The 18,626-nt window shown below is 46.3% G+C and overlaps 1 protein-coding gene across 2 annotated transcripts; it reads right to left on the minus strand.

Moving 5' to 3' along the window:
- Positions 1-4,359: 4,359 nt before the first annotated feature.
- LOC116973002 (histone H3.3A) lies at positions 4,360-17,482 on the minus strand. Of its 2 annotated transcripts, none has more exons than XM_033020630.1 (4): positions 17,341-17,482; positions 11,380-11,535; positions 6,814-6,967; positions 4,360-5,175 (listed from the first exon to the last, which is right to left on the minus strand). In XM_033020630.1, the coding sequence occupies exons 2-4, from the start codon at positions 11,505-11,507 to the stop codon at positions 5,047-5,049; spliced, it is 411 nt and encodes a 136-aa protein (XP_032876521.1). In that variant the 5' UTR covers positions 11,508-11,535; positions 17,341-17,482; the 3' UTR covers positions 4,360-5,046. The 2 variants fall into 2 exon arrangements, with proteins under 2 accessions (XP_032876521.1, XP_032876522.1); XM_033020631.1 differs by lacking the exon at positions 17,341-17,482 and adding an exon at positions 17,197-17,219.
- Between the last annotated feature and the right edge of the window lie 1,144 nt (positions 17,483-18,626).

The following is an 18,626-nucleotide window of genomic DNA, read 5'->3' on the forward strand; positions in this document are numbered from 1 at the left end:
CCAACAGGACAATGATCCTAAGCACACAGCCAAGGCAATGCAGGAGTGGCATTGTGACAAGTCTGTGAATGTCCTTGAGTGGCCCAGCCAGAGCTTGGACTTGAACCCGATCGAACATCCCTGGAGGGGCCTGAAAATAGCTGTGCATCGACGCTTCCTATCCAACCTGTCAGAGCTTGAGAGGATCTGCAGAGAAGAATGGGAGCAATTACCCAAATACAGGTTTGCCAAGCTTGTAGCATCATACCCAAGAAGACTTGAGGCTGTAATCGCTGCCAAAGGTGCCTCAACAAAGTACTGAGTAAAGGGTCTGAATACTTATGTAAATGTGATATTTCAGTTATTTCTTTTTAATCACTTTGCAAAAATTTCTAAACACCTGTTTTTGCTTTTTTTAAATTATGGGGTATTGTGTGTAGACATGATTAAAAAAAATGAATGTAATACATTTTAGAATAAGACTATAATGTAACAAAATGGAAAAAGTGAAGGGGCCTGAATACTTTCTGAATGCACTGTGTATCCTCTGCTTGATTTGCCTACCAGGGGGAAAAGAGTCTGTGCATTAACCCAATGTATTCCCCCTCATGATTTTGTACACTTCTATAAGATCACCCCTCAAAGGAATAAAGCCCTAGCCTGCCCAACTACTCCCTATAGCTCAGCCCCTCAAGTCCTGGCAACATCCTCGTAAATCTTCTCTGTGCTCTTTGTACAAAGACAAAAGCACGAGGGTGAGAGGGCAAAGGAAATGTTCAAGGCAAGTTTTTATTTTTTTAGCTAGAGGGTGGGTGGAACGCGCTGCCAGGGGCAGTGGTGGAGGCAGATGGGACAGTCACAAAAAGCTGGAGGAACTCAGCTGGACAGGCAGCATCTCTGGAGAGAAGGGTGACGTTTCGGGTCGAGCCCCTTCTTCAGACCCGACCTGAAATGTCACCCTTCTCTCCAGAGATGCTGCCTGTCCCGCAGAGTTACTCCAGCTTTTTGTGTCTACTATTTAAACCAGAATCTGCAGTTCATTCTTACACTTTGATGGGTGCATTAGTGTTTAAGAGGCTTTCAGATAGTTGGACGGATATGGATCACGTGCAGGTAGCGGAGATGGTTTAAAATGGCATCATGTCGGCAGACATTGTGGGCCAAAGGGCCTGTTTCTGTGCCACACTGTCCTACGTACCGATTCCATCTGCCATCCACTGCCTCCGTTAACTGTTCCCATTACCACATACCTTTGTGTTCCTCCTCATCTACCTCTAGTAGTTGTGGGGAGAGTACAACACAGTTTATTTGTCATATGCACCAGATATGAACCCTATCTTTTAATATGGCCATTACAGCAGAAGTACTTAGCACCACGAAAGAGTAATGTACCGCAGAGATGCAAGGAACTGCAAATGCTGGAAACTTGACAGTGCTTCAGTCTGAAGAAGGGTCCTGACCCGAAACGTCGTCTGGCCATTTCCCTCCACTGTCTGACCTACTGAGTTCCTCCAACATTTACAAAACAGCATGCGATGGTTGTATGAGTTTTCTTTTAACCAGCTGCTATTTCTTATCACACTTCCATATTTGGATTTGCGCCTGAAGAAGGATCTCGACCCGAAACGTCACCCATTCCTACTCCAGAGATACTGCCTGTCCTGCTGAGTTACTCCAGCTGTTTTTGTCTATCTTTGTATTTGAAACACGGGAGTGTGGAAATTTTTGACAGCCTATTGTGCACTTCGCCTGGCCCTGAGACGCTGATACTAAGTCGCTGTCAGTGTGGTGAGGATGCTTCTGCATTGCTGTAACAGTGCAGAAGTTTGCCAGCATTTTTTACAGGGCAAAAAAAATAGTAGGCGCAAAGAATGTTGGTGTTGCACATAATCAGGTAAGCAGGCAACCTTCCTTCACTAATTATAAGTTCTAAGTTGCTAATTATCTTAGTGTGTAGAAAGGAACTGCAGATGCTGGTTTATACCGGAGATCGAAGATACACAAAGTACTGGAATATCTGAGCGGGTCAGTCAGCATCGTTTAGTTTAGTGCAGGGGTGGGCAACCTTGTTCTGCATAGGGGCCAGGACCCATGTCTGTGAGCGGATGGCGGGCCACATCTATCACGTGTACATATGGATCCTGCCCCTTCGAGGACGCCACCCGGAGCACTGGCCCCTATCTACGGGTGCTCACGGACATGGCGCACCTATGGACCATTGCCTTGGCTCTGTCCTGAACACGGCGGCTCAAATACTCACTCACTCGTCCCCGGCCTATTGACAACCCCGATCCCGACAGTGAAGCCCAGACACAGAAGGTGCGCGGCCGTGCCGGCGGCTTTGCACAGGATGCGGTACAGCGACCTCGAGCCCGGGAGGTACCGGAGATGATGGAAGTCTGCGGGCTGGATGGTTACGGGAAAAAATATATGCCTGCGGGCTGGATTATTTCGGTCCACGGGCTGCATTCGGCCCAGGGGCCGTAGGTTGCTGATCCCTGATTTAGAGGTACAGCGCGGAAACATGCTCTTCAGCCCACCGTCCGCCCCGACCCAGCGATTTTCACACAGTAACACTATCCTACGCACACTAGGGACAATTTACCAATTTTAACAAAGACAACTAACCTACAAACCTGTTCGTCTATGGTGTGTGGGAGGAAGCTGGAGATCCCGGAGAAAACCCCTGCGGTCACGGGGAGAACGTGCAAACTCCGCTCAGACAGCACCCGTAGTCAGGATTGAACCCGGGCCTCTGGCACCGTAAGGCAGCAACTCTGGCGCTGCACCACTGTGCTGCATCTGGAGAAAAGGAATGCGTGATGTTTCGGGTTGGAACCTTTGTTCAGACTGAAAGTAGAGGAGAGGGGACTGGCGGTAGGAAAAACCAGAACAAATCAGGGCCAGCAACAGATGTCCAACAGTGGAGCCCATAATGGCCTTCAGTAACAAGTTGGTTTCTTGTCTGCGATGGATGGGTAAGTTCTTTGCAGCTTGCATCCTTTGAGTCATTCTTGTGGGGTGTGGATGGAAAAAGGGCCACATTTATTGGCCTCCCTTGGTCACCCTCAAAGATGACCTCAACCCACCATCTTGTATCAGACTCCATCATTGTTTAGAGACACGAGGAACTGCAGATGTTGCGATCTTGAGGGGAAAAAAACAAAGTGCTGGAGTAACTCAGCAGCATCTCCGGAAAACATGGATAGATGACGTTTCAGGTCAGGACCCTTCTTCAGACTCCACAGAAGGGCCCTGACCAAAACGTCACCCATCCACATTCCTAGTTCTGTGCTGTTCTACCTATGTAGATCTCTACATTTCCACCCCGATGAAAAAGATTCTGATTGTCTATCCTACCTATGGGTCTCTGTTTTATATTTTTACCAGGGATTTGTTATCTGTTAGGAAGCTTTATATTGTAGCTGGGATAGTAACAGTCTAACGCACACGTCCAGATTCAGGGGCAATTTCTTCCCAACTGTTACAAGGCAACTGAATCACCCTGGTACACAAAAATGCTGGAGAAACTCAGCGGGTGCAGCAGCATCTATGGAGCGAAGGAAATAGGCAACGTTTCGGCCCGAAACGTTGCCTATTTCCTTCGCTTCATAGATGCTGCTGCACCCGCTGAGTTTCTCCAGCATTTTTGTGTACCTTCGATTTTCCAGCATCTGCAGTTCCTTCTTAAACACAATAAACTGAATCACCCTACCGCAACCAGAAAACAGTGCTGAACCACTGTCTACTTCATTCGAGAGCTTCGGACTATCTTTGATCGTACCTTACTGGACTTTATCTTGCACTAAATGTTTTTTCCTTTATCATATATCCGTACACTGTGTACGGCTCGATTGTAATCACGTTTTGTCTTGCCTCTGGCAGGTTAGCACGCAACAAAGCCTTTTCACTGTACCTCGGTACACATGACAATGAATTAAGCTCATGACTTTGGGACGACAGATGGCACAATGGGCTAAGTGTTCGGCTGGCAACCGGAAGGTAGCCGGTTCGAATCCCGCTTGGAGTGCATACTGTCGTTGTGTCCTTGGGCAAGACACTTCACCCACCTTTGCCTGTGTGTGAATGTGTGTGAGTGATAGGTGGTGGTCGGAGGGGCCGTAGGCGCAGATTGGCAGCCACGCTTCCGTCAGTCTGCCCCAGGGCAGCTGTGGCTACAGAAGTAGCTTACCACCACCGAGTGTGACTGAGGAGTGAATGAATAATGCGATGTAAAGCGCCTTGAGTATTAGAAAGGCGCTATATAAATCCCATCCATTATTATTATTATTATGACTTGTATTCACCATACATATCAGCGAGTGTACCAAGCTGTACATCTATACTGGATTTGTGCAGAGAGTGCTCCCATACGCATCACACGGTTTCAAATACTTTAATAGGAAAACCTTACTGAATACAGAACAGTACATACAAATATTTAAACAGTTACTAAACACACCAAAACATCTCTTATAAAAAGTAAAGCAAACAATGGGATCTACTTTATGAAAAATATTAAATTTTATATTTCAGATCTGATAAGAAATTTGTCCTATATATAAAAAAAAAAATGCTGGCGCTATTCAAAAAATTGTTTTAAAGTATTTTCAAAGCTGCACTGCTGGAAACGAGAGAGAAAAAAAAAATCATAAATCCACTTTGATTTCATCTTGCCACACTGGGGAAAAAAATAATAATCATGTACGCTTAAATCCAGCGCTTGTTTATGAAGATTACAGCACCTGCCTCCCCAGCGCCTTCGAACCTCTCCAATCATAGAACCCCTGACACACACACACACCCGTCCCAGTCTCCCTCACCCCCTCCTCCACAGCCCTTCATCCCCACACTCTCGCCTTGCACACCAGCCACCCCCTTCCACCAACCCTCCCTCCCCCATTGAACAAAATAGGCAGCCGCCAGCTACGGCCCGACAGGAGGCTTAATTTAAGATGTGTAGTTAAAAGTTGTGATGAATTGGTGATCCTCTCCTCAATGGCTCACTCCCTCCCCCTCCCCCCCCCCATCCCCTCCTGCTCTCCCTCGCCCCCAATGGCGATAGGATTAAGCGCGCTCCCCGCGGATGCGACGAGCAAGCTGTATATCCTTTGGCATGATGGTCACGCGCTTGGCATGAATAGCACACAGGTTGGTGTCTTCAAACAGTCCCACCAAATAGGCTTCACTCGCTTCCTAGAGAGGGAGGGACAGGAGGTATGGTTAAACGCAGCTCCAAGATTGGCCATCCAAACCCCTCTTGCCTTGCATCCCCTTCCTTGTCCCTGTAAGTAACCTTTGACGTGAGGCTGCTACACAAGATCGGAGCCCATGCTATTACAGGCAGAGTACGAGCATGGATAGAAGATTGGATGATGGCAGAAGACAAAGAGTGTGTCTTGTCTAGTTGCAAGTTAAAAACCCTTTTTGTCAACCCTTTGGGAAACAGGGAATAATAAGATTGTGTGTGTGGTACTGGTCACCACCTTACACCAAGGATGTGTTGGTGCTGGAGATAAACACAAAATGCTGGTGTAACTCAGCGGGACAGGAAGCATCTCTGGATAGAAGGAATGGGTGACGTTTTGGGACGAGTTTCTGCTTCAGACTGAGAGTCTGGTGCTGGAGTGGGTGCGAAGAAGGGCATTCCCAGGGCGGAAGAGTTATGGTTATGAAGAGAGTGTGACTGCAACAAGCTTGTTTAGTAAGATGATGCAGTCGAGGCTTACCAGAAGACTGCCTGTATTGGAGGGTATTAGCTACAAGGAGAGGTTGGACAGACTTGGATTGTTTTCTTTGGGATGGGGAGATCTGAGAGAAGTGACTATATGAAATTGAGGCATCGATAGGGAAGACAGTCAGAACATTTTTCCAAGGAGCAAAATGTTATACTAGAGGGCACTGTTTTAATGTGAGAGAGTTTAAAGGAGATGTGCGGGGTAGGAAAGCGAATGGCATGTTGGCCTTCATAACAAGAGTAGTTGAGCATAGGAGCAAAGAGGTCCTTCTGCAGTTGTACAGCGCCCTAGTGAGACCACACCTGGTGTATTGTGTGCAGTTTTGGTCTCCAAATTTGAGGAAGGACATTCTTGCTATTGAGGGAGTGCAGAGTAGGTTCACGAGGTTAATTCCCGGGATGGCGTGATTGTCATATGTTGATAGAATGGAGCGGCTGGGCTTGTATACTCTGGAATTTAGAAGGATGAGAGGGCATCTTATTAAAACATATAAGATTATTAAGCGTTTGGACATGCTAGAGGCAGGAAACATGTTCCCGATGTTGGGAGAGTCCAGAACCAGTGGCCACAGTTTAAGAGTAAGGGGTAGGGCCATTTAGAATGGAGATGAGGGAAAAACATTTTCACCCAGAGAGTTGTGAATCTGTGGAATTCTCTGCCACAGAGGGCAGTGGAAGCCAATTCACTGGATGCTTTTAAGAGAGAGTTAGATAGAGCTCTTGAAGATAACGGAGTCAGGGGATATGGCGAGAAGGCAGGAACGGGGTACTGATTGTGGATGATCACAGTGAATGGCGGTGCTGGCTCGAAGGCCCGAATGGCCTCCTCCTGGCCGAATGGCTGTTGTTTATTGGGTTTGTTTTTACAGAGGGTGGTGGGTGCCTGGAACGTGCTACCAGGGTGGGGGTGGAGGCAGATATACTCGTGGCATTTAAGAGGATTTTAGATAGGCACTTGTATATGCAGGGAATGAATCAAGTGTGGGCAGAGGTGATTTGTTTAACTTGGCATCGTGTTGGGTACGGACATTGTGGGCAGAAAGGCTGCTCCGTGTGCAAAGAGGAAAATGTGAAATGGAGAGGAAAAGTAAAATTACCTGCAAGGCCCCGATGGCAGCACTTTGAAAGCGCAGGTCAGTCTTGAAGTCCTGAGCGATTTCACGAACGAGGCGCTGGAAGGGCAGCTTGCGGATCAGCAGCTCGGTGGACTTCTGATAGCGTCTGATTTCTCGGAGAGCCACTGTTCCCGGGCTGAGAGAGAAGGTGAAAGAGATAAATGGGCCCTGTCCACGCCTGCTATCCTGGATTCAATGCAGAGGAGGTTAACGGCATCTTTGGCACGGACATTGTGGGCCGAAGAGCCTGTTCCTGTACTGTTCTGTGTTCAAATGTTATATGTGTGTATGTGTATATATATATATTATTTATATATGTATATATATGTGTATATATATGTATGTATATGTATATGTATGTATGTATATATATATATATATATGTATACATATATGTATGTATATGTGTATATATATGTGTATATATATTGTATATATATGTGTGTATATATGTATGTATATATTATATATATATATGTATATAGTATATATATATGTATATATATTATATATATATGTGTATATTGTATATATATATGTATATTGTATATATATATGTATATATATTATATATACATGTGTATATTGTATATATATATGTATATTGTATATATATATGTATATTATATATATATATGTGTATATTATATATATGTGTATATTATATATATGTATATTATATATGTATATTATATATGTATATATATATATGTATATTATATATGTGTATATATATGTGTATATTATATATGTATATATATATGTATATTATATATGTATATATATGTATATTATATATGTGTGTATATATATGTATATTATATATGTGTATATTATATGTATATATATTATGTATATACATTATATATATATATATATGATATGTATATTATGTATATATATATTATGTATATATTATGTATATATATTATGTATATATTATGTATATATTGTGTATATATGATATATATATTGTGTATATATATATATGTATATATATATGTGTATATATATATATATATGTGTATATATATACATATATATATGTGTATATATATATGTATATATATGTGTATATATGTGTGTATATATGTATATATATATGTATATTATATATATATATGTATATATATATGTGTATATATATTGTATATGTGTGTGTATATATATGTGTATATTATATATATATATGTATATTATATATATATGTATATTATATATATATTATATATATATTATGTATATATATATTATATGTGTGTATATATATATATATATGTGTGTGTGTGTATATATATATATATATGTGTGTATATATATATATATATATATGTGTGTGTGTATGTTTGTGTATGTGTATATACAATGCACGCATATATAATACGTGTATATATATCATACATGCATATATGATATAATAGGTGCATATAGATGACATGTATATATGTCTATAATATATATACATCCCATTTTCTCTGCCCACCCCTCCCAGACTTCCACCTATTCCTCCCCCCTTCCTACATTCCTTCCTTCCTCTGGCTTCACGAATTGCAACTCTCCAATCAGCCTGTCTCGCACCTTCTGCTTCTACCTCTGACCTATGTTCCAAACATCTGCCTATGGAAACCCCCCTGTTGTCGGTGTCCACTTAATGCCTGCCACGCTTTGTGTTCATAAGTGATAGAAGAATTGGGCCATTCGGCCCATCAAGTTCACTCCACCATTCAATCATGGCAGAATATGTGTGGAAACTCGACCGACGTTGCAGCGGCCTCTGCAGTCTTTTTTTCATTTTTGTTTGTCCCGTTGAGTGTATAGTTTGAAGTGTTTTTTAAATTGTTTCTGACTGTGTATGTGTGGGGGGTGGGGGAAACTTTTAAATCTCTTCCCTGTACGAGTGACCCGACCTTTTCTCAGTCGGGTCTCCGTTGTTGTTGGGGCCTAGCACAGTGGAGCGGCCTCCAACCGGAACGACCTGGGGGCTCCAGTCGCTGAGCCTGCCGACTCACCATCGTGGAGCAGGCCGGCTTCGTAGCGTGGAGAGCTGTGGTGGCGCGCTGCTGTGACCCGACTCCGGAGCTTTGGAGTCTCCAGCCGGAGGTCCGGTGACATCGGGAGCTCGTGGGTCCCTGGTGGGAAACCGCTTTTCGGAGCTCCCGCAAAGGCAACTTCTCCCGCCCGAATTGCGGGGTTGAAAATGACCTGGCCCGGCGTGGCTTTAAAGGCCGCGAACGCCCGCCGGGGGCTCCTGCATCAAGACCCGGAGCGGGGCCTTGCATCGCCCGGCGCAGCATTAATGGTCGCGGGACTTACCATCGCCCACCGGGGGCGTTGACATCGGGAGAAGAATGTAGAGCAGGGGAGAGACAAGACTTTGCCTTCCATCACAGTGAGGAGGAGATTCGCTGTGATGGATGTTTGTGTGGATTGTGTTGGTGTTGTGTCTTGGTTCTTTTCTTGTTGTATGACTGCAGAAACCACATTTCGTTTGAACTTCATTTGAGGTTCAAATGACAATAAACGGTATTGTATGTTGTATGTATGTTTATGTTTCCCTCCTAACCCCATTCTCCATCCTTCTCCCCGTAACCTTTGACACCTCTACTAATCAAATGTGCTGCCTCTCTCTCGCAGCTTTCGCATCTCCCCCCCTCCACAATCAGTCTGAAAAATTGAGTCCCGACCTGAAAATGTCATTTGTCCATTCCCTCCACAGATGCTGCCTGACCTGCTGAGTTCCTCCAGCACTCCGGTACAGGGTTGAGATCGCGGATCGGGGCGGCTCAGCAGTGAACTGTAGAGCTGCTACTTCACAGCTCCAATGACCTGGGTTCAGCCCTGACCTCGGGTGCAGTCTTTGTGGAGTCTGCACGTTCTCACCATGAGCGCGTGGAATTCCTCCAGTCCCATGATCCCGTTAAACTTACCTGGTTGGCGTGTTGTAAATATTGTATAATACCTTCAACACAATAAATCCAAAGAGTGTTGAGGTGCTAACAGAAACGGCATCCTATAATCTACAAAATCTGGCAGGGTCCATTTTAAAGGTAGCAGACAGGAACTTTAGTTCAAGATACAGGATGGAAACAGGCCCTTTGAATCACTGAGTCCACGCTGACCATCGCCGACATTGTTTACACTAGTTTAGTTTAGAGACACAGCGCGGAAACAGGCCCTTCGGCCCATCGAGTCCGCACCGACCAGCGATCCCCGCACATTAACACTACCCTACATACTCTAGGGACAATTTACAATTATACCAAGCCAATTAACCTACAACCTGTACCTCTTTGGAGTGTCGGAGGAAACCCACGCGGTCACGGGGGTGGGGTAACGTGCAAACTCCGTACAGACAGCACCCGTGGTTGGGATCGAACCTGGGTCTCTGGCGCTGTGCCACCGTGCTGCAGTTCTAGTTATTTCATATAGTTCTATATTATCCTGCTTTTGTGAATACTAGGGAGAAATCAACCTCAACCCTGCGGGCAGATACAGGAACATGAGGAGCCCATAAAGACATGAGGTAGTTATGGTGAAAGACAATCTCAAGAGATTCTCCAATTAAGAGCAAAAGATTGGCTGGGGAAAAATAGGATCCCTCAGGAATCAATGTATCATTTAGATGTGGAGCCACAGGGGACGGGTAAGAATGTTAAATTAATGTTCACACCTGTATTTACCCTGGAGAAAGTGTTGGAAGCTTGGGAATTAAGGGAAGTAGGTAAAAAAACAAAAAAAAAAACATTTTAAACAGCTTGGTAAGCATTGACAAGACGGGCCAAAGGGCCTGTTTCTGTGCTGTACGGCTCTGAACCTTAAGGTGTAAGAAAGAACTACAGATGGTGCTTTAAATCGAAGGTAGACACAAAATGCTGGAGTAATTCAGTGGGTGAGGCAGCATCTCTGGAGAGAAGTAATGGACGACGTGGCCAATCCCTTCCCTCTAGAGATGCTGCCTCACCCGCTGCGTTACTCCAGCATTTTGTGTCTACCCTGAACCTTAAGGATCCTTTGTTAAAACAGTGGCACAGCTGGTAAGAGCCGCTGCCTCACAGTGCCAGTACCAGATTCGACCCTGACCTCAGGTGCTGTATGTGTGGAGTTTGCTCGTTGTCTCTGTGACTGTGGACGTTTCCTCCACGTCCACCGGTATCCTCCCACATCCCAAAGACGCGTGGGTTTGTAAATGTTTTGGCCCTCTGTAAATTGCCCCCAGTGTGTAAAGAGTGGATGAGAAAGTGAGACACTACAAGGTGGAAGAGGACACAAAGTGCTGGAGTAACTCAGCGGCTCAGGCAGCATCTCGGTGGAACATGGAGAGCTGACGTTTCATGTCAGGGCCCTTCTTCAGAACTAGTGCGGACAGGTGGTTGGCATGGAGTCAGTGGGCCGAAGGGCCTGTTTCTATGCTGTATGTCTCTAAACTCTCCTACGTTCCATGTGAATATTCTATGGGGATACTGGAGGGGTAATTGTATCACGTGTATAAGGATGATGTTTTTGGTCCAGAGAGGAGCTCTCTGCCCCAGTCCGGGCCTGTCCACTGACCGGTAACGATGGGGCTTCTTCACGCCGCCGGTCGACGGGGCACTCTTCCGCGCGGCTTTCGTCGCCAGCTGCTTCCTCGGAGCCTTCCCACCGGTGGACTTGCGGGCAGTCTGCTTGGTACGAGCCATCCTCCTTCCGAGCGATCGATCCTAGAAGCTGAAACACCAACACAACCAGTGAGGACTTGGGATACCGCAACTCTGCGCTTAGAGTCAGCGTGTAAACGGGCCCTTCGGCCCAACTTGCCCACACCTGCCAACATGTCCCAGCTATACTAGTCCCACCTGCCCGTGTTTGGTCCATATCCCTCTAAACCTGTCCTATCCAAGTACCTTGTCTAACTGTTTCTTATAGTCCCTGCCTTAACTACATCCTCTGGCAGCTCGTTCCATACCCCCACCACACTTTGTGTGAAAAGTTACCCATCAAATTCCTATTAAATCTTTCACCTTAAACCTATATCCTCTGGTCCTCGATTTCCCTACTCTGGGCAAGAGACTCTGTGCATGTACCCGATTTATTCCTCTCATGATTTTATACACCTTGTTAAGGTCACTCCTCATCCTCCTGTGCTCCAAGGAATAGAGTCCTAGCCTGCTCAACCTCTCCCTATAGCTCAGACCCTCAAATTCTGGCAACATCCTCGTAAATTTTATATGCACCCTTTCCAGTTTGACAACATCTTTCCGATAACATGGTGCCCAGAACTGAACACGATACTCTAAATGCGGCCTCACCAACGCATTATATAACTGCAACATGATTGATGAAGGCCAATGTTTCAGTTTAGTTTATTGTCACGTATACCAACGTGCACAAAGCACGCTAACCAGTCAGCAGAAAGACAATACATGATTACAATCGAGCCATTTACAGTGTATAGATACATGATAAGGGAATAACGTTTAATTCAAGGTAAAGTCGATCAAGAATAGTCCGAGGGTCACCAATGAGGTAGATAGCAGTTAAGCACTGCTCACTGGTTGAGGTGGGATGATTCGGGTGCCTGATAGCAGCTGGGAAGAAACTATCCCTGAATCTGGAGGTGTGCGTTTTCACATTCTCTCTAGCTTTTGCCTGATGTGCCAAAAGCCTTTTTGACCACCTTATCTATCTGTGACTCCACCTTCGAGGAACCATGTACCTGAACTCCTAGATCCCTCTGCTCTACAACACCACCCAGAAGCCTACCATTCACTGTGTAGGTCCTGCCCATGTTAGACTTTACAAAAAGCAACACCTCATAATTCTCTGTGTTAAATTCCATCAACCATTCCTCAGCCCACCTGGCCAATCGATCAAGATCCTGCTGCAATTTTTCTCAACCATCTTCACTATCTGCAATACCGCCCACTTGGAGCAAGACAAATGGAATTAGATTCAGCTTATTTTTGAGATAAAGCTGCAAATATTCTCCCCAGGGAATATATGTGGGTGTCACGGTGGCGCTGCGGTAGAGTTGCAGCCTCACAGCGCCAGAAACCCAGGTTGAATCCTGACTACGGGTGCTGTCTGTATGGAGTTTGTACATCGTCCCTGTGACCGTGTGAGTTTTCTCCGGGTGCTCCGGTTTCCTCTCATCCCAAAAGCGTCCAGTTTTGTAGGTTAATTGACCTCTGTAAAATATGTCGGGTAAAACTAGTGCACGGGGTGACCAATGGCCAGCGTGGACTAGCTGGGCCTGTTTCCAAACTATTTCTAAATTAACCTAAAACTAATCTAAAATTTAAATAGAACACAGAATTAGTATTTAGGGAGAGAGAGTTTCACCAGTCCTGGGCTTTGGTGAGAGAGGGTTCCATGGGCGTGAGTGAGTTGGTTGGAGTATTGTGTCCAGTTTTGGTTACCGTGGTATAGAAATATGTTGTTAAGCTGGAAAGAGTGCAGAGAGGATTTACGAGGTTGTTGCCAGGACGCGAGGGCCTGAACTATATCGGGAGAAGTTAGGCCGGATAGGAGTTTATTCCATGTAGCGCAGGAGGATGAGGGGTGTGTATAAGACCATGAGGGGAATAGACTGGGTAAATCAACAGAGTCTTTTTCTTCAGAGGAATCAAGACCCAGAGGACATGGGTGTAAGGAGAAAGATTTAATAGGAACCTGAAGGGCAACGTTTTCACACAGAGGGTGGTGGAAGTATGGAATGGGCAGCCAGTGGAGGCAGTTGAGGAAGGTATTAAAACTGTATTTAAAAGACACTTGGACAGGTACATGGATAGGAAAAGTTTAGAAGAATATGGGCCAAATGGGACGGGTGCAGTTGGCATGGATGAGTTGGGCCGAAGGGCCTTTTACTGTGCGGTTTAGATGGAACGTGTTCTGTCCCAATTAAGTAGTGGTGTTGTACAATGAAGGTTTGATGCAAGTTACCCGGATGTACAATGTTATGTAACCAAACTGAAAACATCAATATAGTCATCTAGAATAATCAGGACGTCTATGGTGACGGACCATCCAGCAGAGTTTACAGATTATTGGGTGTCACTCCTTTCCATTCATTATATATTTGTTTGAAACAAAGCCGGCAACAGTAACAAAATATTCGAATTGAGCCCAGTTAATCAAAACAAAACGGGTATCACGGTGGCGCAGCGGTAGAGTTGCTGCCTTACAGCGCATGAGACTCGGGTTCGATCCTAACTACGGGTGCTGCCTGTACAGAGTTTGTACGTTCTCTCTGTGACTGTGTGGGTTTTCTCTGGGAGCTCCGGTTTCCTCAAACACTCCAAAGGCATACAGGTTTGTGGGTTAATTGGCTTTGGTAAAAATTGTAAATTGTCCCTAGTGTATAAAATAGTGTACGGGAATCGTTGGTCGGCATGGACTTGGAGGGCCGAAGGGCCTGTTTCCGCGCTGTATCTCTAGGCTAAACCCAGTTGCCAAACCACAGATGAGTCGGACAGCGGATTAATGGGCCTGTCCCACTTAGGCGATTTTACCGGCGACCGTCATAGTTGTAGTAGGTCGCTGAAAAACGGGCGACTGGGCCCCCCCTACGACAATGTCTACAACAACCTACCACCTAGTCGACGTCCAGCTACCGACAACCAGCGACCCATTAGGACATCCACCTACGACAACCTGCGTCCACCCGTGACAAGCTACGACAAGGTAAGACAATTCTGTCGCTGGTTGACGCAGGTAGTCGCCAATGGAATTCACCGGTTAGCACCGGCGACAACCTACATCATCCTGGCGACAACATACGACAGCACCTACGTCAGGAGAAGACAAGCTACGCTCATTGGCGTCAAGCCAACTGTCGGCAAAAAGTTTTGAACATTTCAAAATCCAGCGGCGACCAGAAAAATGCTACGATTCTTTGGGCGACTGAGGAGACGACTCACGATCTTCCTGGTGACTCCCCGGCGACCATGTGGCAACAGCCTAGTCGCCTAAAAAATACCGTAAGTGGGATAGGGGCATAACAGTGGATTGATTAATTGGAACAGGTAGACACAAAAATGTTGGAGTAACTCAGCGAGACAGGCAGCATCTCTGGAGAGAAGGAATGGGTGACGTTTTGGGTCGAGACCCTTCTTCATTGGAACATACAGCATGGAAACAAGCCCTCGGCCCACCAAGTCCACACTAACCATCACAATAGTCTGCTCACAATAGTTATCCCACTTTCTTGTCCACTCCCTACACACTTGGGAAATTTACAGAGGGCCAATTAACGTACAAACTTGCACGTCTTTGGGAGGTGGGAGGAAACCCACGCGGCCACAGAAAGAACGTGCAAACTCCACGCTCTGACAGCACCCGAGGTGAGGATCGAACCCGGGACTCTAGCGCTGTGGTGCAGCGGCTCGACCAGCTGTGCCATTGTGCCGCTCCATTGCAGCTTAAGTAAGCAGAAGAAATTAGTGACTTCTGTCTCCACTAAAAGCGTGTTGGAAGCATCTTACAACACGCCTGCAATGTCACAACCTCTATATAAATGGAGGCTGCAATCGTGAGAAATGATTTCTCAACTGGAAAAAGACGGGACTTGACTTGAACCGTTGTCTGCCCAGAATTCCCTCCAGAGAGAGTGCCTGACCACCCGAGTTCCTCCCACACTTTAATCTTGTAGGCACGAGCAACTGCAGGTGCTGTTACCTTGAGCAAAACACCAAGTGCTGGAGGAACTCAGCGGGTCAAGTCTGTGGAGAGAATGGACAAATAACCCTTCAAACTGATTGTAGTAGAGAGGCTAAGCCAGACATGAGGGGTGGGGGTAGGACAACCCCTGGCAAGTGGTTTCTCACAGAGAGTGGTGAGTCTGGAATTCTCTGCCTCAGAGGGCGGTGGATGCCGGTTCTCTGGATGCTTTCAAGAAAGAGCTAGATAGGGCTCTTAAAAATAGCAGTGTCAGGGGATATGGGGAGAAGGCAAGAATGGGGTACTGATTGGGGATGATCAGCCATGCTCACATTGAATGGCAGTGCTGGCTCGAAGGGCCGAATGGCCTACTCCTGCACCTATTGTCTATAAATGGGGTGGGGGTAATTATTGGCAGATGGCTTACTCCAGCAACTTTGTGTCTTTTTTTCTCTACCTATCACTTGCCAGGTGCTGGTTTACAAAAAGACTCAGTGGGTCAGGCAGCATCTGTGGAGAACGTGGGTAGGCGAGTGAAATGTAAAGCTAGAGGTAGAGATATGGGTGGAAGGGGAGGGGTAAAAGGGAAAACAAACACAGAGTGTAGGAGTAACTCAGCGGGTCCGGCAGATCTCTGGAGAACATGGATACGTGACTTTTCGGGGAAATATGTGATCAGAGAGTTATCTGCCAATCACCCCCTCACGTTGTGTCTCCCCCACCTCTCTGTTCCAGCTTTAATCCCTGCTCCATCAGCCTGAAGAAGGGTCCTGAACCGCAGAGTTCCTCCAGCGCTCAATTACATTCCGTCCCCCGGAGATACTGCCTGACCCGCTGAGTTAGTCTAGCACTTTGTGTCTTTGTGAACCAGCATCTGCAATTCCTTGTATATCCCGGTCAGGAATCCGAGGGGCAACTTTTTCCACACAGTGGTGGGTGTATGAGCGAGCTGGAGGATGAAGTAGTTGAGGCAGGCACTATAACAACATTTAAAAGAGTCATACAAGAAATGGACAGGAAAGGTTTCGAGAAATATCTGCCAAACGTGGGCAAATGGGACTAGTTTAGATGGGACATCTTGGTCGGCAGGGGCCGGAGCTGTGTATAACTCAAACCTACACAAACAATCCAGCCCACTCTACTCGCTTTACAATCTGCATTGTATCTTAATCGCCGAGTATGATATTGCAAAGATGGATAAACATCAACTAAAATATTATTTTTACTCAACTCCAGCCAAAACTTTAAAAAAAGACCACACACACACCGCGTTGAGCGAGGGAACTGGCAGCGTTTGTTTTGAATTGCAGACACCCACGTTTAAAATGGTCGATGCAACAAAGGGGAAGCTAAGCAAAGATGGTGAAGACGACGGGGAGAAGAGAAATGTTGTTCTCCTATCCTCCCCCACCCCCTGCAAAATAAAGCACACACACACACACACACATGCAACAATGTTGATGCAAAACACAATACTCCCTTTCGAACGCATTTACGGAATGATTGCTGATGCAAAGTAAAAAAAACACTTTGCAGAAGGTGGGGAGTGCAGTTGTCAACAATAACATGACAAAAAAGGGATTAAATGATGACATTGAGAGTAGATTGAGCAGGGGGGGCGGTGCATTAGAGACGGTGAGAGTTGCAGGGAGCTGGGAAATGTACAAGGGATGGAAGGTTGGCCCGGGAGCGGCGAGACTTTGCTACAATGTTGCTGCACAAAATGGATACCTTAAAGTTTGTTACAGCAGCGCTGCTCCCCGTACAAAGAGCGGGCTCTGGACTCAATGCAAGTGGAGGGAGAAAGGAGAGAGCCTTTGCACTTGCGCATCAAAGTTGCCACCTTACACATGAATGCAACACGCTGATACTCACCTTGTCTTGCAGCCGCCTCTGGGTCTCACCTCCACCCGAGCCTCTTTAGGGGGGGGGAGGGTTTGAAGAAATAATAATAATAATAATAATGATGATGGGAAGAAATTGGCCTTTCGCTGGGAAACAACAGAAAATGGCTGACAGAGCCTTCCCAGCAACAACTGCGAGAATGCCCTCCCTCTCGCTGCACACACCCACTGCGATGCATGCAATGCACGGCTTGCATGCTGACTGCAAAGGTTCGAGGATGGGGAGACGATTGCAACCCCCGCCCTCTCCCCACACAATGCAAAGTGCCTCAAATCACTTCGATGCCGCTTCCAGCCGGGCGTGCCGTGGGAATTTCCAACAAGCAACAGGATGAAAGATGTCTCCTGCCATTTGTTTGATAGTTTGAAGCAAAGATCTTATAGCAAAGATCCGCTATAGGATGTTCAAAAGGGAACTGCAGATGCTGGAATATCGAAGGTACACAAAATTGCTGGGGAAACTCAGCGGGTGCAGCAGCATCTATGGAGCGAAGGAAATAGGCGACGTCGCCTATTTCCTTCGCTCCATAGATGCTGCTGCACCCGCTGAGTTTCCCCAGCAATTTTGTGTACCATCCGCTATAGGATCTTTGGTTTGAAGATCGCACGAAGCTTGGGTTTCAGATCAGCAGTCCATGTACTTCTCCACTTCGCTTCTCCCCCCCCCCTCCCCATATCACTCTCTCTCCCCTCCCTTCTTCTCCTCCCTCCCATTCCTTCCCCCTCCCACCCCCACTCCTTCCCATTCTCTCCCTTTCCTCCCATTCCTTCTCTCACCACCAATCTCACTTTCCTCCTTCCCACCCCCCCCCCCCCCCCCCCCTTTCCCCTCCCTCGCTCTCTGCCGTCCCTCCCGCTTTTCTTCCCTCAAGATCCGTGTGTCAGAAGCAAGAGAAGCTCTTTAAACAGAACTTTAAACAGGTGGCGCAGTGGTAGAGTTGCCGCTTCACAGCTCCGTAGACCCGGGTTCCTTTCTGTCTAAGGGCACTGTGTCTGTACGGACACCGTGCCTTGTGATCGCGTGGGTTTTCTCCGGGTGCTCCGGTTTCCTCCCAAGTCCTCCCAAAGTTGTACAGGCTTGTGGGTTAATTTGTCTTAGGTAATAATTGTAAATTGTCCCTAGTGTGTAATATACTGCTAATGTTTCCTGGTCCTCGTGGACTCGGTGGGCCGAAGGACCTGTTTCCGCACTGTATCTCTAAACTAAACAATAGAAACACAAAAAAGCAAAACATTAGAGCTGTGGGGATGCTGCTC

Source organism: Amblyraja radiata, chromosome 5 (assembly GCF_010909765.2).
Source record: "Amblyraja radiata isolate CabotCenter1 chromosome 5, sAmbRad1.1.pri, whole genome shotgun sequence".
NCBI lineage: Eukaryota > Metazoa > Chordata > Chondrichthyes > Rajiformes > Rajidae > Amblyraja > Amblyraja radiata.